Source organism: Musa acuminata, chromosome BXJ2-2 (genome assembly GCF_036884655.1).
Source record: "Musa acuminata AAA Group cultivar baxijiao chromosome BXJ2-2, Cavendish_Baxijiao_AAA, whole genome shotgun sequence".
Lineage (NCBI taxonomy): Eukaryota > Viridiplantae > Streptophyta > Magnoliopsida > Zingiberales > Musaceae > Musa > Musa acuminata.
This window is the reverse complement of record NC_088339.1, coordinates 1,622,004-1,643,816: the sequence shown is the minus strand read 5'-3', so window position 1 is coordinate 1,643,816 and position 21,813 is coordinate 1,622,004. Positions and strand designations below refer to the sequence as shown.

Sequence of the window (21,813 nt, the reverse complement as noted above, 5' to 3'; positions counted from 1 at the left end):
AAAAATTATGAGTTGACAGTATTTTTACGGAATTGATAGAGCCTCTCAACCTCTATCATTCCCTCTGTCATTGAAGCAAAAAGACGAGCATTTTCTTGTTTTTGAGCCTATCATAACAAGAAAATGCGATCGTCGATGGTTGGGGAAATGCTGACAGTATTTTTATGAAATTAATAAAAAAATATATCAAGTAAAAATTAATTTAAAAAAATCATTCAATAAAAGTTCAAGAGATTTTTTTAACGCAAAATGCTCGTCTTTTTGCTTCAGTAAATAAAAAAAAAAAAAAAAAAAACGGAAGGGCAAATTGGGGCAGGAGATTCTGCCCCTTTTAAACTAATAACCCTCATCGTTCTCCAGTCTCCTCCAGCGACAGCGACACACAGGAATCGCTTCGCTCTTCAGTTCTCATTCTCGCCGGATTCCAGTAAGTCTTCTCCTCTTCCTCCTCCTCGTCTTGGGTGTTGGTCGGGTGGGCTGATTTGATCGGTCGGTATGGACATCTGCTTCGTCACGGTGTTGGGCCGTCCGATTCGGTGATGTCCTCATCGATCCCAACCTATCCGGATCGGCCTACCCCTTAAATCGTAGTTTACGGTATTAAATCGATGCTCATCTTGGAGGCGCCGATGTTGTCAAATCGCGATATTCTCGTTTTTAATCACCGAGGATCTTTGGTTAGATCATGTCGGGGATCAGCTCACGAACCTTGAGATTTACTTTTATTTCTTCTTAACACTATAAAGCTTAAATGCTACTAAAATAACAAAAACGTTGGTAAAGATGATACAGCTTCCTTCTAGGCGGTCGGATGATAGCGCGTTCAAGATTTACTGTTCGTTTTAGATGGACGACTGATTCCTCCAAAACGAGCAATCAGCTGTGATAATTTAGCACGACAATCTTCTTCCTTTTTGTAATGTTTTCTACTCATGACTTCTCATAAAAACATGTCTATGATGTGATTTCATCTGATAAGAAGCGTAGCTGAACTCTGTACTATAAACGTTTATCTAGAAGATGATATTGCCGTCATCTACATATCTGGCAATGGCCAAGGAAAAAGGATTACAACAGAAGCACTTAATTTCAAAACGAAACGCAAATTAGTGGCATGTCTGCGATTGAAACGTAGTTTGGACGAATATTTTCATAGTAAACTTCTACTTGTTTTGCAAAATTCTTTTTTTTTAATGGGAAATGATCAAATAAGTTTTTTTAGGTTATATGATTCTGTAGTTGCAACTACTTCATTTATAAAAGGCTTCATTTGTTCATCACCCTTATGCTTTGGCATTCATGTCAAACAAGTGAACTGTGGGATCATTCAAAGCTAGAGTTGAATCATAACATTTATATTATTAACTTCTGAATAGTTGGTTTCTGAAAGTCAAGGAAATTGACCAATTGTGTAGAAGATGGAAAACATATTGATTAGCCTCTAAGAGTAATCTCACTGTAGCACAAGATCATTAATGTACCAGTAAGTTAAAAAGAACTAAGTATCCTTAGATATTGTTATTGTATCCTGTAAAACTAAATATTTGGATAAGCATATGAATCCATTTTTTATTTTTTTGTGCAATAAAATTTTCTTTTATTTTTCTCATGGTGTATATTAATACAAAGTACTTGTATTCAGACTGCTGGTTATTAGTGTATTTCATATAATCTTACTGGGACATAACTTTTGCATGACAGGAAAAAAAATGGAGAAGAATTCTCGTTTTGCAGTTCATGCTGATTCTTCATTTGCACTTCGTGGTATGTGAAACACTCATTGTTTACCATACAAGATAAACCTTGCATATATAGGTGGTCTATGATTACATTTAGATTGAAGTTTAATACAAAACTTCCCTATATCATGAATGGTCATTTACACAGATCAAATCAATCCAAGTGCACCATGTGAATGGCATGAACTGATACCTCATAGACTCTTTCAATAATCACCTATCCAAAATGAATTGCCACCCCAGGGTGCAACCCATAAGCATGGATCACTACGTGCATTAACCTTGCATTCGTCTTCTCTTGACTGATTTAGCTAGAGTATGGTTGGCAGCTGTTTACTGATAATGTTTCATCGACCAAAACTCAATGTGGCCTATTTGGTCAGTCGAGCTAGCTTACAATACTGTGCTTGTGCTGTTGGGCTTCCTTTAATGTGTAATGGTCGTCGGATGTGTTTGTATGTGCCATTAGCTCTTCAAGATACACGTAGAAAGAACATACTTCAATATGGTCGTGATAGGCTTTACTTTCAATATTTTCAGGTTTTCTCAATGGTACTTCAGGATACCCAAGATTGGAATGGGGTCAGCAGAAACTACCAAATCTTGATCTTCCTAGGGGCTCTAGAACTATAACGAAGCTCCCTTATGACTGTAGTATTCTGTTGCAGTCTCCTCAGCGAAAGATCTCAATTTATGGGAACCGAGCCATCCATGTAACCCGCACCTTGGCTGAATCTACAAGAGTTGTTTCAAACCGTCCCTTGTCACCTCATCTTCCGGTGAAGAAGCCACAGCTGCGTGCAACATTTTCCATTTCCCATCGAATCTTTGGGGCTTCTCTGGTATCTGCTATAATGCTGATCCCCATTGCTTGGAAGTTCAGCCTCCTCCTTGATGTATGAAGGAAAAACTTGTTATAGTTTGTGGTGTCAGTTCAAGGACAAATCAAGCGTCTCTTGAAAGGATTACTACCCAGAAGCGGTGGAACCTGAACCAGTTCATGTTATGTTTTGTTTGAATAACCATCCCAAAACAGTGAAGAACCAGCTGCTGGAGTATATTTTTATTGCAGTTTTTCTGCATTCTATGGTGGAGTTTATGTTTTCTTGTTCTTTTCTTCACGGCATGGAACAGGTTCAGTTTGCAGGGTGCTTGTGTGCGAGTTGATGCACTGAGTCTATTTGTGAGTGTTGACCAATATGCTATTCATGGTATAGACTACTTGATTTTAATATTTTCATGCTTAGCATCCTACGGTTTTATTTTTTGCTTGAATCATAATAGTTGGTTTTTAGCATTTTCTTTTAGTTGATTAACAATTATATATAGTTAATTTCTATTGTGATGGCTGTGTTGCTGATGTTGCCATGGACTTCATTAAAGTTTTTGGCATTCTGCTTATAACTTTCTTGATGCAGTTTCAACAAGCATAGGCCCTGAAACTTGGAGTGATGCTCATTATTTCACTTGCTGTTTTTCTTGTGTTATCAACCTTTTGGTAAACTGTGTTAAATAAAAGGGCTTCATCAGCATTAAACTATGATGAAGTAAAGAATATTTACTGGAGATCAGCATTAATTATGAAAATGAAACATTTAGTCCTTATACTTCAAAAATCTTTGTGTTCGTAGTTCTTTGTGGTAAACTGTGAGCATGTATTTGGGGCAATGCTAAAGTCTAATCCTCACTATCATCAGTCACCTCTTGATATGCTTGGTTTCTTAGGGTATGTGAAAACATTTTAGATGATCAAGCTGCTCGAGAACCATGGAGCAAGCGACTTGATTCTCTTGGAAGAGGACTTCTACATGCAAATTAACCCCATCAAATACAACCTACACAGTTTTCGTTTCGTAACTAGTATGATGAAGTCTTAATCTTTTCAATTTAGCCAAAAGTGAAATGACATTATATTTTGCAAGTCCGGGTGTTATAAGCGTGCAATAAAGATGATCCTGTGACGTATGGCAGGGGCACGTACGTATAGATATATTGAAATCTTTATAATTATGTTCTATTTAGTATGGAGGGGCTCGTATTCATTCGACCTCTTTAGTATCTCTTTAATATCACGATCATTATACTTCAAATATTTATATTGAAATCTTTATAATTATATCCTATTTATCTTAATATCGTCGGTTATACCGACGAAAGATATAGATCCAGTCAAAATTATCTTTTTGTTCATTATTTTTGTGACATTTATAATATCAATAAGGTCAATCATCATGTCATTCTCGTCGACTATCACTATAACAACCACCCACAACACTACTGTTCATCACCATTGTTAAAATTATTTTTTTATCTATCATTTTCATACTATTAATATACGTGTTATTATGTGTTATATCTTCTATCGGTAAAACCAACGACGTTAGAATAAATGAAATTAAATGTTTCACTAACATAATTATAAAAATTTCAGTATAAATTTTTGAAATTTCAGTATAAATTTTTGAAGCCAACGGATCGGAATACTAAAGAGGTCTAACTATAAAGATTTTAATATAAATTTTGATTTTAATATAAATTTTCTAAATCTAGAGACCGGAATACTAAAGAGATCTAACTACGTACTAACAAGAATTACAAGTAATAGATCATAAATCGAAGGAGCTCTGTGTTACATGGCTCTTGTGCATGGCTACAATCTGTCAAGTCCAATGCACACAGCTGAGGGATCATCAAGACTTATTAGAGAACTTCAGTGAGGTAATTGTGGCAGCAAAACAATTACATGCAAGCCAAATAGAGAACTAGAAAGAAAAGTAGGGCACGAAACAACATTTGCATAGGTTGGCATATGCCACCATTAGATAAATATTACAGTTAGGGATCCAATACACAAAGGTTTCCAAGCCTCTATCTCACAGCTTATCTGAACAAAAATGAGAATGCCTTCATTTGAATATATCATTGAGATATGTACATCAGGAGGTGTAAGCACATGGAATGAGTTAAAATTAGATCTGCAAGCAGCAGTGGTGAACTGTAGATGGATTCAGCTGGATTCAAGAGAGCAGCGTAGAGATGAAAATATTTCGATCGCCATTGGCCTCTACGTCTAAATCACAATTGCAGCTTCCATCCCCTTTATTGTTCCAACTGTAGCCTACAACCTCCCCAGACTGCACTGATGGCTGTGGTCCATCCTTGAGCATTAAGCACTTCAACGCTAGCAAGATATCAACACAAAAGTAATTATCACAGCTTGCCCACATATTATCATTAGGATTGAATAGCACATGATTGAGTGTTTAATGAACAAAAGCAATTCAAGTCAATTCAAAAAGTCAACAGATCGATAGATAGAAGTTGATATAACATGAGTGCTTCACCTACATCATAATGAAACCCATAAAGGCCAAGAATTCAGTATTGAAAGCACATGCAAAATTAGTATCTGTTCTCTGGTATTGTGAGATCTCGATTAAGGTTTCGATTGAGATTCCATCAGAGTGCAATTAGTTTTTGTCAGAGTCTACCCATTTTGCCTAGTATATATTCTATTTGATCTTTTTGTTGGGGCTTCATTGACAGTTTGACTTCCATTAGATCCTTTTAGCATAGGATTAATCAAGGATCGACCCTTAAGACTTTTAGCGCCATACATAAACATCAATAAATTTTATTTGTTGAACATCACAGCAATTTAGCCCACTTGTTCCTTCTGATTTTTCTTTCACCCTACTGAATTTGGATTAAGACTGCATCACAAGTAAATCAAACAATAAAATGCTAGATTAATTGCACCATCAACACAAAGCTTCTTAGAACTATGATTTCCTCAGCTGATAATTGCTATACTTCTCAATTTTCTACATGGTCATCCTACTACTACACAAGCTTTTCTCTCCAGCTTTCTGGAAGAATTCAAAGAAATTTTCAGTTTATTGATGAAGTAAGCAAAGTGTAGATTTTCCATTATGCAGTTACATCAAAAAGCAAAATGCTAGAGATTAGCTTCAGTTACCAAGATAAGTTTGCCTTAGTAATTTCTTTCTTTACCTAATCAATTAATACTAGATCATGCCAGGCTATCCATAACAGGACCATCCACCTTTCATTTTTTTGCAGCTATGATTCTGTTCTATCAAATTCAGCAATTTGCAGCATAATGCAGGAACAAGGGTCATGCTTTAGGTTCTCAGAATAATCTATGACCAACATTCCATGTAGTAGATACAAGTATTACTATATACAGATAAACTAAAAGTGATTTTCAGGTCAATGAGGCATATGTATGAAAAGGTTCTAGATGTCCAAATTTCCAAAAATTTATTTTAACAAACAGAGAAATAGTGGATACAAAACTCTCTAGATGAGTGCATCTCCTCTAACATAATACAAATAGAAGGCAAAATATTAAGCCTTTAACATACACCAGAGCAACGACCTTTGTATTACCCGTTTGAGCTATGCAGTTTTCTTGCATGGTCTCGAGCCCTCAAGGCTGCTTTGAGCATCAAAATCCTCTTCTTCCTGTTTCAACAACGGTATGCATACATCAGAAAAAAGGATTTGAAAGACATTATGAAAGAAACCAAATTATAATTATAGTTATATTCCAAATTCATGATCTGTAAAGTTGAAGGTCGTGATACTAGAATACAGAAATTTTCTGATTTATTACATTTTTAGATTATTTGCACAAGATTAGATTCTAACTAACAAAATTCTTGACAAAATTAACAGCCATGAATTACTACATCAGAAATATACATACAATGATCTTATTTGCAATCAGCTGGAATACTCACACCATCCATAGATAAGTATCATCGCAAGGGGAAAAATCTAGAAAGCTGGCATGAGGGTAGGTTATTCAATTTGGTTTTATATTACGAAGATGGATTGATGAGTACAAAATTTTTGAATGCTACAGCATGCGGTGGAATAAATATTTGCAATTAAATAATATTTGGACAATAAATCACAAAGCTGTATTTTGTGAACTGAGAAAGTCAATCCCATACTACCTTTTTTTCTCCAATTTGATATGTTTCTTGACAAGGATGATCAGAATGAGACGTGTTTGAATAATTTTGGTCCACTGAATCGTATTCTTGACAAGGATCTGTACATCCTGAAGAGAAACAAATTGGAACAGCACACTGACTTTCACTGATGCTTCTTTTCCTTGCAGATGAGGATTTGGCTGTCGAAAGCAAGTCAACATCGATCTTTGACTTCTCCAAAATATTCATGGGAGAACATGAGCCGACTAGGTCAGATCTTTTTCCACTGACATCCTTTGGTTTCTTTTTTATGGAGCTATCCTTCATGTTGTGTAAAGAGGGCACTTTTTGATCAAGAGATGAACTACTGCAAAAAACCTCCTCCTTCACAATGACTTTTGGGATGTCTAAAGTGTTTAAACTAATCAAATTATCAGCTACAACTTCCTCCAATCCACTTAATTTTGCAACTCTTGAAGCCCTGTCAAGTTGCCACATCATGTCGACAGCATCATCAAGTTGATCCCTTGCTGTATCAAATTCTATAATGGGCTGTGGGTAGTTCAATCCTAGCTCAACACCAGATGCTTTAAGCAGAGTCCTTGGAGCATCCCATGGATGATGGATCCATTCAGTTGGCACTCTAGCAAGTTCTGGAATCCAATTTCTTACATACTCACCATCTGGATCATACTTCTGTCCCTGAACCTGATTCCAAGTTTAAATGATGGCTTCTATCAAAAAAATGATGTCTGTCAACAAAATTGACTAGTGTTTTTCTTGGAAGAAAAAAAAACTTTTTTGCTGTGTGTATGGAAGAAAATTCCATAACAAATCATGTTTAGATTGAAGTTTTATTATTTTGGTTAAATGATCAATACATGATGGAATAAATCAGCCATCATCTAAAAGCATATACCTGATATAGAAATGAAGACCAAAAAAAATTCTTGAAAGAAAAAGAGTCACAGCAAACTAAAGATCAAAGCAACAAATGGGACAACACCATAATTATAACGCGCAACATTCTCGAGAGAAACTTGAAATTTTAGGATTAATTGCAACCAAGGATTGAAATATCGTACCATACCGGAGTTTCGACATTCGCTCGGTACGGTACAGTACGGTACTATATACCGAGCGATATATCATTCGGTATATAATATATATATATATAATATATATATACTGCCCGGTAACAAGCAGTCTATTGATGGATCGATATGTACCGCCCGTACCGAACAGTATTATTCAAAATTGAAGACTTTGGTTGCAACACCACAAATGAGATTCAAATATGATGTTAATCTAACATCAAATATTCCATAAAGTATATTGACTAATGTCATTAAATGATAACCAGTGGATAAAATTATAATTGATATATCTCCTGCGAATTTTCACAAAAAATTATCCCACATATGAATGTATACCCATTCAAAGTTCACCTTTTAATAATTACCTAAAAATTCTGGCCACACGCTTTCGATATATGCACATTTCAGCTTGGTAAAGTTCTTGAACAAAAACTTTTTAATGTTTTTGCAAAAACTAATACTTGGATTCTATACATGTAAATATGAACCATGCAACTATTAACATGCATCTCTGAAACTCGCTGCCTTAATCATACATATTATTGTCAAGGTAAATCAACTGACCCCAAAACATTGGGAGAATCTGCTCATGAAGATGAATGGATGAACAAATTTAAACCTCAGTCGAGTGTTCAAATCAACTGCAGATGGCCATAACACTCATTTGATCTATAAATGGTGAATATGCACGATATCCACATAAGATCATCTAAACAATATTAAGATTGAGAGTCCTACAATATGTAATATGGAATAAAGCTTTTCAAAAAGCTAGAGTAAATAAACGAATGGCTGGTCATGTTGTTTATATTCAGTCATAAAAGTTCTCTGTAGATATTAAAGGATGCATACCTCAGGGCTGTCAATACGTTTCAGCTCATGACCATCAGGTAAGCTACCTGACACATACTGCCAGCCAAGGATGTCGCTTTCCAAGTCAGCGTCCAGCAATGTGTCCCAAAAATACTTCAGTCCCCAGGTCCATGGAAGTAACAAAAACTTCACAAAAAAACTTGCTACAATCACTCTACTTCTGTTGTGTATCCAACCAGTTGCCCAAAGTTCCCTCATTCCGGCATCCACCAAGGGGTACCCAGTCCGACCCTGTCTCCAAGATTTAAACTGACCTTCATCAGCTCGCCAAGGGTAGTGCTTTAGATTACCCAAGAGCGATCGCTCATACGTGAATGGAAAGTTGAAACAAAGATAACGTGAATATTCTCTAAGACCAATTGATCGCAGGAAGAAGTTCACGCTCTCTTCTGCTCTACAGTTTCCTTCTTTTGCCCACTGTATTTGTTTGATTCTGACATTTTGATATATTTTCCTGATACTGAGCTCACCATAATGAAGATATGGTGACAGCAACGAAGTAGTGGTGCCTTCTACCTTCATTCTGTTTTCCGAATAATCTAGTAGATGCCCACTGATAAATTCACTTAGCACCTTGTCTGCATTGCTCCACCCAGGGGACCAACACCTGCTTAATAATCCATTACTTGATTTCTCTATTTCATTTTCAAGCCCGAGCTCCTCAATTGGACAGCTTACAACACTTCCTGTGCCTGTTAAAAGAAAATGGTACAAAAGAATAGTCTTTATTATATAGTGCAAACCATGTAATAATTTCTACATGGAGAAGTTCCCATGAAATATCTTGTCATGAGAAATAACAGGACTGAAAGGGTATCTCTTATCCATTAGTCACAAGTTATCATGTTTACATTAAAGAACAAATTGCAGGAGCTGTGGGTGCTGATGCCATATAACCAAATTGAATAAAAAACTAATGTGCCTACAATAATCAGACTAAATTAGCCTCATATAAGGAAAGCCCATAACCTCGCTACACATCATAATGTAGCACAATCATTTATTGTTAGCCAATTGACTCCAACTAGAAAAACAAATTTAATAACTAGGATAGATGCTGCTCCACCAATGGCTGGATAAGATTGTCCCCCTTCCCCTAATTGTCGAGGCCATCAGCAGCTAAAATATAAAAGCACCTTTACATAACAAGCTGAATGAGGAGTGCAGTTCAGGCCCCTGAGGTCCTACCTGGCAGTGAAATTTATAATGCTTGGTTGTTGTAGGTGCTGAAAGCAAAACCATGAGAATAATAGCTTAAGACAAGCAAGCTCTGGGGTTGTATCAGACGAACTAAGATCCTTAGAAGCTCAATTATCATTTAACAATCCTAACTTACCATTGACCTGTTAGGTCAAATCATAATTACAGGATAAATTTGCAAAATAAATATGGCTCATAGTGACAAATCCAAAAATGGAAACAAAATCTTAACACCAACTAATATGATTAGATACATAAATTTTACCTTCAAGTGGGACCAACTTCCAGGGAGGAAGAAGCAATGTCGGTTCAATTGGTAAGCTCATGCACTTGGACCAATATGCATCAAAGGTTGTAAAAGCAAGCCCACTTTCATCGTAGATTTCCCATGGTTCATACAAGAGATCACCATTAAAACTTTGCACACTGATTCCAAGGGTCTCTAGCTGACTTTTAATTTTATGATCACGGACAAGTGAAACAGGATCTGAACAACAAGGTAATATAAATCCTTTAAGGTGTAAATGCAAACGAAAATCCAACGTTCAAAAGAAGCTGCATGGTAGAATTAAAGTTCTTTGACATAGTACCATACAGCACTGATAAAAGTACTGGATGTGAACCGACAGAAGCCATTTGCTACCAACACATTTATTGTGCAAAATTTTTCAATAACATGGCATGCCTAGTGGCTTGTTAAGTGAATAAGCACAAAGATAAGTTCTGCTTTCCAGACTCCATTCGTGTTTTGGCCTATCATGCTAATAACAATTGATACATCAAATATAGGCCATTTTCTGTGCAAGCAATTTATACAAACAACAGAAAATTGGTTATAGTCATATTATGTTCAGATCACTTTCAAAGGATGTAATAGATGGTCATGGTGCTCTGATTTTCTAAATAATATTCGTATTTCAATCCTGCATTATATAAAAATGCATTTAGATATAAGGGTTTTAAAAAAAAAATTCATATTTCTTGGCAATGAAATGTAACCATGGCTTCAAAGTGGAGCATGCATATGTTGCTTAATCCTATTATCTCCAACATCTTTGGTATTTTTTTCTTCATAATTCTAACTTAAAAACTATGTTCATCATACCATAATTAGCTAGAATAATAACCTTAGCAGATAGCTAGGCAAACAACTTACTCAAAATCTTATTTAACATTTGCAGTTTTCAGAATTGGATTTCTTATAATATTGGTTAAAGAATGTATGATGCATTTGTGTACTGTTAATTCGATGCCTTCTGGAACATTTGGTAGGACATGAATAGTCTTACGCATGAGAAGTCATTCATTTATGTTAGGAAAAAATAAGATCTTCAATTTCGAATAATACCACCCGTATCGGTCCAGACTAGTACACGGACCGCCTGCTACCGAAATATATATATATACACCGAGCAGTATATGGCTCGGTATATATACAGTACCGTACCATACCGAGCGAATCTCGAAACTCTGATACGATACGATATTTCAATCCTTGGGGAAAATTATACTTTTTTGAATTATAATTTATTTATTTGCTTCTTTGATTTTTTTTCCTGCATATGATAGCTAGAAAACCTAATTGGAGGTGTCGTAGCACTAATTACATGACCTGCATCAAATGATATAAAAGCCAGCCAAGAAAAACTTGGGACAAATACAATTCTCTTCATCTCTTCGAACATTGGTTTTCAGATGTGATCTTCTATCAGTCTATTCTTCTCCTTGATATTTTATCATGGGAAGCCAAATCTTGACAATTCAAGTGGTTGCAATATTAAAGGCAAGCTCAATGACATCCAAGATGAATGTGGTGCATATATGAATCCAAAAATGATTTTGCAGAAGATTAAGAAATGACCATCACCAGGTTATGACAAATGAGCCTAGGGATCATTGGTAACCAACAACAATTCACCATGTTCTGAGAGATCATATGAATTCACAGTGGAAGCAAATTGATGCGGTCTATTTCAGGGTTTAGACTAAGCCAATATTAGTTCAGTTTCTTTTATCACAATCGATCTAGGAGTCCTTTCACATGGTTATCTACAGATGATTATTCATATGCTTGTAAGAGTACAATTGACACAGTCATAAACAAGTATTTTATGGACTGGTCTTAACCACCAAAGGGTTTAATGATTGTGATTTGAGCAAGAATCAGAATTATTTGGACACTTAGAAGCCCATTAGGGTAACTCCATGGAGGAATATCTGCAATATCCACTTGAAACGTGAAGAAGTTAAGCGGCGACCGTCATTAGAACAAATAGGTCCTTTTGCAGAGGCCTAATACTCATCTAAGGAGACTTGCATAACTTGGTCGTTATTGTTTAGATTTGTTAAAAAAGAACTGTCGGAGAGACAATAAGAATCGATGAATTAGATTTCATGCTTCAGGTCACTAATTCTCTCAAGTAACTTTAGAGCCAAAGTTCCAGGATCCTATAAAACAGTTTATCCAATCACTGAATGAAAACATCATTTTCCAACAGTAACATATGAATCAAGATGGAATTGCACAAAAAGGTGATGAAAAGGGGTGCAGCAAGAAGAACACCAAGCACGAAAGGTTGGTGGATAATTAAAAAGAAAGAGAATTTTTGTGTTGAGAGGAGTGTCGGTGCAACTATAAGATTTTCTTTTTTCTTTTGAAACCTGGGTGATCAGGGTCCGAGTAATGGGAACAACCTGCATTGCATTGGAACATTTTAACAGAGTTACATGTGAGGAAAATTAAGAGAGAGATTAAAAGGAATTGGGAGATACAGAATGCTTTCCTAAGGCATAATCCTGTTCTCACACAAGTAACTCTTGTGGAGGACAGAGACAAGAATTTGAGTTTCCTTAATGCTAAAACAATGACCCTATATAGACGCCGCACTGGCCGGGAGCCTTGTCCACTGTGTTCGCGTCACTAAATCGTTCATGTTGTGAATCCGCTTCACTAAACTGTACATGAAAATTTTGAATTTAGCAAGATGATGTATACACCCTAAACGAAGGAGAATCTCCCAAAAAGAAAAAAGAACAAAAAAAAAAGGGACGGTGAGTAGTCAATTCAAGAGACAGCTTACCATAAAGATGATTGTAAACCAGTCTGGTAGCCCCGACCGTACCAATGCACTGCAAAAGAGCAGCAAGAGTGCTCTCAGCTCGGATGAACACGAAGGGAGCACCGAGGGACCTCAACGACTGGTCGAGGTGCTCGAGCGACTGCTTCAGCCACCACCGAGAGACTCGCCCAGGGAAGAACTGCCCTTCTTCACTCGGACACCATACGAAAACCGGGAGGACACGACCATCCTTGGCGGCGGTCGCCAAGGCCCGGTTGTCCTCAATCCTCAAGTCCCTCCTGAACCAAACTATGGTCTTGGTTTGGCTTCCCATGACGGCAACAATCTCAAGCTTAAGCCATGGCAGGAACCCCCAAAGATGTAGCTAAATATGCACGCATGGAATATGGGACCAAGCTGCTCCAAATCATTCAAACAAGGATTTCTGGGGCTAGAACGGATACAGAAAGCAACCTCGACAAATTAAGAGAACCCAACCGTGGAATTCCATCAGCAACCCTTTGTTCCACCTACTTCTGGGGTCTCTCCAATTGTATCTTCGAAGCAGCAACAAGATGTACCCCCCAGAACTAGGCAGCTCTTCTCCAGTGAGAGGGGCCAGGGAGTAGGAACGAACACAGCGATCATCTTGCCCTGACCCCACCAAACAAGAAGCAGACCACGAGACCTGCGGCCATGGCGGAATCAACCTCCCCCGGCACAGGGGAAACCTCAATTTCGATCCTCCTGCTGCAGCACCTCAACAGCAGCCGACCATGAAGGGTCAACGCCAGAGATACAGCCCCTTTTTACCCCCGCTCACAAATCTTGCTCTCAGCCACTGCCTAACTTTTTACACCCCCCCCCCCCCCCACCTAATCCAACCACATGTGACCAGTAACTAACAGCAAAATACTAGCAGACGCAGCCCGCACTTTAGATTACCGGAAGGATTTTGTTCCGTCTCCAACCTCGTTTATATTCTCAACACTGCAGTTGCACATGAACGAATTGATTGCATCTCGCTGTCTATCTCGGCCATGGCAAACCACCTACAATCTATGCGCTCGGGTGGGAATCGTACGCCTCCCCCCACAGCATCTGCAACATGGAAGCCACTGGCACATTCCCCATCACGTGGGGTTGGGACCCAATCAGGACAACACGTCATCGCTATAAATGTTGGACGTACGTGCCGAATTCATGAGGCGTGGTGTCCAATGTTTCGAAGCTGTTCACGTCAGTGACGTACACGGAAGCTCTCATTTCACTCCGATTTCATTTCAGACAAAAAAAAATCTAGTTTGTTGAGAGCATCAGAGAGAGAAGTACGACATTAGAATCGCAACAATTAGGTTTCAGGAAATCTCTGATCAAAAAGGCGTCGGGTGATCGGCTACAGTATCTCCGGGCTCTACAACGTTCGCAAAGTAAACATAAATGCCCCCTCCCATTCATCTTCGGATTTATTTTCTATATTAAATGTACTTAACTTATCTCACATTTTAATAAATTAGAGAACATCTCATTTTATTCCTTATCATCAGTATTAATTTTTTTGATTTTTTATATCTTAATTATTATATTTTTTAGATTTTTGTATTCATGATGCACTCAGCATAAAAATAAATATATCTATATTAAAATTTCTTGTTTTATGTCATGCTCTTCTACTACACATAGTCTATATTATTACCCTTTTATCAATGTAAAAAAAAAAAATTTTATTACCTTAATCTTAACCTTCAATCGGTTCAAATAAGAGTCATTAACTTATAATTCTTTAATTTTTCTAAATAGGTTTCACTACAATGACAACACTATCAATCTCCTTATGTCATATTCAAATTTTTGCATTTGTACATGAAGAGGTATTTGAACCATTAATAAAATAGCTAAGTTTACTTACTTATGACTTAATCCCAAGATAATAATTGATCATATAATCATAATATTTTGCTATTCAATCATCTTCTCTATCTAATGTTTAGCTCCTTTTGAGTAAAAAAATATTTTAAGCTTTTATAATCAATGTATATTTTGTATTTCTTCTCATAAAGATAATGTCATCAAAATTTGAAGGCAAACATTATCAATGTCAACTCTAAATCATAGGTCGGATAGTTCTTCTCATAATGTTTTAGTTATTTTGAGGCATAACCTATAACTTTGTTATTCTGCATCAAAACACATCCTAGACCATTTTTTGATGTGTCACTGTATACTATGAATCCTCCTGACCCTGCAAAAGCATATTTATTATCAAAACTTAATCTCATATTATAGAATATGTCAAAGAGTTTGTACATAATTATAACATCTAATCTAAAAACACACCCATATTTGTTCAAAAGTTATATAAATATAAATATCCATAGGTCGTCATCCATATTTGCATTAGTATAGGCTCGCATGTCTTTACTTTCTTACCTAATCACTTAGATGGGTAACTAGTATCTTTACTTGTAAAATATGGTCTATAGTGAATAATCACTTAAGTATAAATCTTTATAGTTTTATTTAAGTGAGAATATATCATATTATAATATTTTAAAATCATCGACAGAAGACATTTAACATTAAACCTCTCATCCTATGGATTCTTTAGCAAGCATAACCCTATAATATAATATATGCAAAATAAAAAGAAAATATTCTACATCGAAATAATTCAAAATGCTTATATACATATGTAGGAAACATAATAAATTCATAGACTTCTACACCTCATATCATAATATATACATGTACTCCCACACCACATGTCATCTTAATATATATGTGCACTCTCATATCATATATCATAATATATACATACTATGCAATCTAATATTATATGTTATAATTTATACGTACACTCCCATACTACACATTATAATATATACATGCACTCTCACACCACATATCATCGTACTATATATCTATATATATATATATATATATTCTCATATCGTATGTCATAATAGATACTTACTGTACACTCTCATTTTGTATGTCATAATAGATACTTACTGTACACTCTCATTTTGTATGTCATAATATATACGTACACTCTCACACTGTACGTTGTAATATATACGTGAACTCCCAAACCACACATCGTAATATATACATGCACTCTCACACTATATATTGTTGAATCTCGTATTTTGATGATGAAACTACTTGATATATGTTTATGATTTAATCTGCGTTTTGAGTAACGCAGGATACTTCGATCAGGATGAGACAATTAAAGCAGGAAAATCATGTTGTGCTGGAGGAACATGTCAGAAGATTGGACGTCGGGCCGGTGGATCGGTCGACGTATCGACAGAAGGCTTCGGGCCGTGGACTCGGGCATCGGGCCAAGAAGAGCGGGTATTGTGTCAAGGATATCGGAGTTGCAGAGTCAACTGGCCGATTGGGCAATAGGCTGCAGGAAAGGACGATGCGCCGAAGAATCGGACGAAGCGTCGAGGGACCAATGACATGCCGGACAACTTGGTTAATTTCTTAGGATTAATTGTCTCGATCGAAGTTTTTGTTTTGAGTGTGCAGGATTAACTACGATGAAAGTTAGACAAGCAGCAGGAGTTACGCCGGAGTCAAGTTCATGATCACATTGGGAGTTCAAGAGTTCGACGGAAGTTCGGACGGTCGTCGGAGGTTCTGCGAGAACAGATCCGAGAAGTCCAGAAGCTTGCCAAGCGAAGCTCGTCGGAACTCGCCAAGTGGATCGTCGCAAAGTCCAGGAGTTTGCCAGAAGTCCGCAGGAGCATCACCGAGGGTTCATCGGATGATCGATGGAAGTTCGCCGGAAACTCGCCGGAAGAAGCGATTGACGCACCGAAGCAAAGCTGCAGAAATTGTCTTAGATCTAATCGTAGTTAGTACATTGATTAAGTTGGAAAATGGGAGGTGATCCCATTAGCTTAATCTTGGGGCAATTGGGCCCCTGAAAGACTGAAATTGGGCCGAATGGAGCTAACCATTCGGACCCTGATTGCACCAGGAGGTGCAACCGCCTAGGCCAAGAGGTGGCACCGCCTGGGCTAAGCCTCCCAGCGAGACTGGGCGGTGCAACCGCCCCAGCCACGAGGTGGCACCGCCTGAGCTCAGTCTTCGAGCTAGACTGGGCGGTGCAACCTCCCTGACAGAGAGGTGGCACCGCTTGAGCTCGGTCTTCGAGCTCTGGCAGAGAGGTGCAACCGCCTCAGTCAAGAGGTGGCACCGCCTGGGGCTCAGTCTCCGAGCCAGACTCAGGCAGTGCAATCGCCCCTGACAGAGAGGTGCAACCGCCTGGGCTCAGTCCTCGAGCTCTGCCAGGCAGTGCAACCTCTCCAGTCAGGAGGTGCAACCGCCTGATCCCGGAATTCCGGGATTTGATCGTTTTGAGCTCCAAATTTGAACTGGGTTGGGGCCTATAAATACCCCACCCATTCAGCACTGAAAGCACAGAACACACACTCGAAATCTTGCTATCTTTCTGTGTTTCTTAGAGCTCAAAACTGCTAGTTCTCCTCTTTCTATACTTCAAGTTTGAGTTGTAAAGAGAGGAGAGAAAACTTCTGTAAGGGTTGTCTCCTAAGCCCGTCAAAAGGAGTGAATCTGTAAGAGGGTAGTTGGCCTTCGTCTAATGAAGGAAGGCCTCTAGTTGACGTCGGTGACCTCGTCGGTGGAGGAAGCCAAAAGTGGAGTAGGTCAAGACTGACCGAACCACTCTAAATCTCTGGTTTGCGTTTATTTCGAGCACTTTATCATTACTGCAAACCTCCTACATAGCTACTGCTCTCTGCGCCTTTACGAACAAGTTTCTAAGTGCTGATCTTTCTGAATCTGCATTCAGACGTAAATCGGTATTTTCATACATTACAGTTTACGTTTACGTTTTGATTCTGCAAAACTGTCTTCTGCGCTTTTACGAACGAAGTTTCTAAGTTCAGATCCCTTTAAAACTGCGTTTAGACGTAAACTGCATAAACTGTGTTTAGACGTAAAACTGCATTTAGACGCAAACTGCATTTAGACGTAAAACTACGTTTAGACGTAAAACTGCGTTTAGACGTAAACTGCGTTTAGACGTAAAACTACGTTTAGACGTAAAACTGTGTTTAGACATAAAACTGCGTTTAGACGCAAACTGCACTGCGCTTAAACGCAATCTGATCTTAGACGCAAACTGTGCTTAGACGCAAACTGCGCTTAGACGCAATCTGCATTTAGACGCAAACTGCATTTAGACGCAAACTGCGTAAACTGCGCTTAGACGCAAACTGTGTTTAGACATTGTTGAGAAATCATTGGGGGGCGACATCATATGCGCAGCGGAAGAACAAGAAAACAAAATCCTCGATTCCCAAAAAGATGTTCGTCGTCGTGCGAAGATTGGTGCGCAAAAATCCGCAAAACACAAAACTGCGTATAGAGATTGTGTTACCTAGGGAGATCGTATATCCCTGTTTCCTTGCAGATCCTTAGGAGAGGGTGAAGGAGGTCAAGCGTCCTCCTCTCTAGCGGTGATCCACACAGCAGGGTTGCGACGACGCTCCTCAAAACTCCAGGCCTACTCTGAGGTGGAGAGGGAGAGGAGAATAGGAAAGGCAAGCAAAGACTCTAGCCTATGAGGCTATGAATCCCTCCTATTTATAGAGATCCCGTGTCAAACCCTAATGGGTCCTTCCCTAGTGGGTATTGGATCTGCATCCAATAAGACAAGGGCTCCGTCGGATATCTCATATCCGAACCTCTACTCATCGCAATGCCTACCATATGTGTGTGACCCTCTAGGCCCAATATCGAGCTGGCCGTGAGTCATACCTGTCAGAACTCCTTCTAACTCAGTGAATTATTATCTTTGTAATAATTCACTCGACTCATCGACTACGGACGTACTAGGCCACTACGCCGTAGTCCCCAGACGATACAGGGGAATCCAATTCATTGGACCTGTCTGTCCTCAGTTACCATGTACCTATAGTCCCTCATCCATCTAATATCCCAGAGACCGTATATCGAGCATGGTGCTGTCAGACCCATACGGTTTCTACTCGAGTCTCGCTCTAATCGGATTCTCCCGGAGAACTCTTTCTCTCTCAACCCGAATGACCCTGGCCAGGGATTTGTCTGAGCAAGAACACATAGGATATTCCTCTCATGACGCCGAGAGTGGATGATCCTCTATTGACACTTAATAGCCCTCGTAAGGTCGACTACCACTCCCAATGACCAGCTGTACTAGATCTGGGGACAGCCAAACCTATAAGTCTTGTATCAAAGAGTGGAGCACTCATACAGGACATCCTTGATGTCTCAAGTCTAAGGACCAGATACACCACTAGGACTACGAAATCACTGTCTGACAATAAGGCATCATCAACCATCCAGCATTCCGTAAGCGGATCAATCAGTGAACTCATTCTCCAATGAGCATCTGCACTGTATCTCTAGTGTCCCTACACGAGCAGCTATGAGACCAGCTGCATCCATCATATGGACGGGTATACAGCACACCAGTCTATTCGGTTATCACGATGTCCCTCTCGAGTAACCTATGACCGGGATTATTTAGGATATGTGTTTAAAGGTGAATCGATCTCATTATCGTGATCTCATCACGATCCGATTCCCATTGCACAAATCCAAGGACATCACAATATATATATATATATATGCATTTATGCAATAGTTATAAAGTGATATACGCCAAACTATAATAAGCAAAAAGATTCTGTATCAAGTCACACGTGCCATCACTCACGTGATTGGTTTGCTGGGCACCTATGACTAGCAATCTCCCACTTGACCTAAAGCCAATCACCTATGTGTCTGATCCCCATCAGACTCCTGTGACACTCATAGACAATCTGAGACAACGGCTTTGTTAGTGGATCTGCAATGTTATCTTCGGATGGAACTCTTTCCACTACTACATCTCCTCGGGTTACGATCTCTCTTATAAGCTGGAACCTCCTCAGAACACTTCTGATGAGACCCGGGTTCCCTTATTTGAGTAATCACCCCATAGTTGTCGCAATATAAGGAAGTCGACTTGTCGCTATCTGTATCGACTCCCAAATCTGTGATGAACTTCTTCACCCAGACTCCCTCCTTTGCTGCATCTAATGCGGCAATGTACTCCGCCTCTGTGGTCGAGTTTGCAGCGGTATCTTGCTTGGAACTCTTCCAGCACACTGCTCCTCCATTCAAGGTGTACACATACCCTGAATTCGACTTGCTATCATCGACATCAGACTGAAAACTTGAGTCAGTGAAGCCTTCAACCTTAAGGCTATTACCTCCATATACTAGTAAAAGATCCTTAGTCCTTCTCAAGTACTTAAGGATACACTTTACTGCTTTCCAGTGCTCCAAGCCTGGATCCGCCTGATACTTGCTCGTGACACTCAGAGCATGCGCTATATCAGGCCTAGTACATAGCATGGTATACATGATGGACCCTATTGCTGAGGCATAAGGTATCATATTCATGTTTGCCCTTTGGAATTTTCCATGCCAAACCTTTTTGACAATGGTTTCTATGTACCTGGACTGGGACAAGCCAAGCATCCTCTTGGATCTATCTCTATAGATTCTAATCCCCAAGATATAGGATGCTTCCCCTAAGTCCTTTATGGAGAAGTGTCTAGATAACCAAGTCTTTACTGTGGATTGCATTCCTACATCATTCCCAATGATGAGGATGTCATCCACATATAACACCAAAAAGGTGATAGCGCTCCCACTTACCTTTCTGTATACACAAGGCTCATCTTCGTCCTTAACAAAGTCATAAGATCTGATTGCCTCATCAAATCTTATGTTCCAACTTCGGGAAGCTTGCTTTAGTCCATAAATGGATCTAAGCAACCTACACACCTTATCTGGGTAGTTCTTGGACATGAATCCCTCAGGTTGTATCATATACACCTCCTCCTCGAGGTTCCCGTTGAGGAATGCGGTTTTCACATCCATCTGCCAGATCTCATAATCATAGTGTGCTGCAATAGCCAATAGAATTCTGATGGATTTTAGCATGGCTACGGGTGAGAAAGTTTCGTCGTAGTCAACACCTTGCCTTTGACGATACCCCTTAGCCACTAGCCTTGCTTTATAGGTCTCTACATTTCCATCTACTCCGATCTTTTTCTTAAAGATCTATTTGCAACCGATGGGTACAATACCTTCGGGCGCATCAACTAGGTTCCAAACCTTATTGGAGTACATAGAATCCATCTCAGAATTCATGGCTTCTTGCCACTTCCCGGAGTCTATACTCATAATAGCCTCCTCGTAGGTCTGAGGATCAATATCCTCAGCATCCTCTCCTCTAATATGTCCCACATATCTCTCAGGAGGATGAGATACTCTATCAGACCTGCGTAAAGTTGAAACTTGTGTATTAGGTACCTGAACAGACTCGGGCTGTAGAGTGGTGCTTGAGCTTGGTTCTCTAACTTCGCTCAACTCTATCATTCTCCCACTGTCTCCGCCAAGAATGTGTTCCTTCTCAAGGAACACTGCTCTCTTAGCTACAAAGACCTTTTGGTCCTCGAGATGATAGAAGTAATACCCACAAGTTTCCTTGGGGTATCCCACAAATATGCATCGCTCTGTCCTTGATTCTAACTTATCGGGGTTGTGTCTTTTAACGTGGGCTGGGCAGCCCCAAATCTTAACAACCTTAAGATCAGGTTTCTTCCCTTTCCATATCTCATATGGTGTAGACACTACCGACTTAGTTGGAACTCTGTTCAGAAGGTAAGCTGCGGTTTCTAGGGCATATCCCCAGAATGAGATGGGTAGGTCAGCGAAACTCATCATGGACCGTACCACATCTAATAAAGTACGATTTCTCCTTTCAGAGACACCATTGAGCTGAGGTGTGTAAGGAGGTGTCCAT

General features: G+C 38.9%; 1 protein-coding gene and 1 long non-coding RNA gene across 3 annotated transcripts; one reads left to right on the top strand and one right to left on the bottom strand.

Annotated features, from left to right (window-relative positions):
- The first annotated feature begins 332 nt into the window (after window positions 1–332).
- LOC135605117 (uncharacterized) lies at window positions 333–2,973 on the top strand. Its single transcript, XR_010484317.1, has 3 exons — window positions 333–427; window positions 1,702–1,764; window positions 2,280–2,973. It is a non-coding gene; the product is annotated as an uncharacterized LOC135605117 (long non-coding RNA).
- A 1,529-nt stretch (window positions 2,974–4,502) lies between these two features.
- On the bottom strand, window positions 4,503–13,776 carry LOC135605116 (cryptochrome-1-like). Of its 2 annotated transcripts, none has more exons than XM_065094835.1 (6): window positions 12,954–13,776; window positions 10,139–10,360; window positions 8,653–9,365; window positions 6,725–7,411; window positions 6,142–6,227; window positions 4,503–4,920 (listed from the first exon to the last, which is right to left on the bottom strand). In XM_065094835.1, the coding sequence occupies exons 1-5, from the start codon at window positions 13,264–13,266 to the stop codon at window positions 6,162–6,164; spliced, it is 2,001 nt and encodes a 666-aa protein (XP_064950907.1). In that variant the 5' UTR covers window positions 13,267–13,776; the 3' UTR covers window positions 4,503–4,920; window positions 6,142–6,161. The 2 variants fall into 2 exon arrangements, with proteins under 2 accessions (XP_064950907.1, XP_064950906.1); XM_065094834.1 differs by having other exon boundaries at window positions 6,153–6,227.
- Window positions 13,777–21,813: the final 8,037 nt, after the last annotated feature.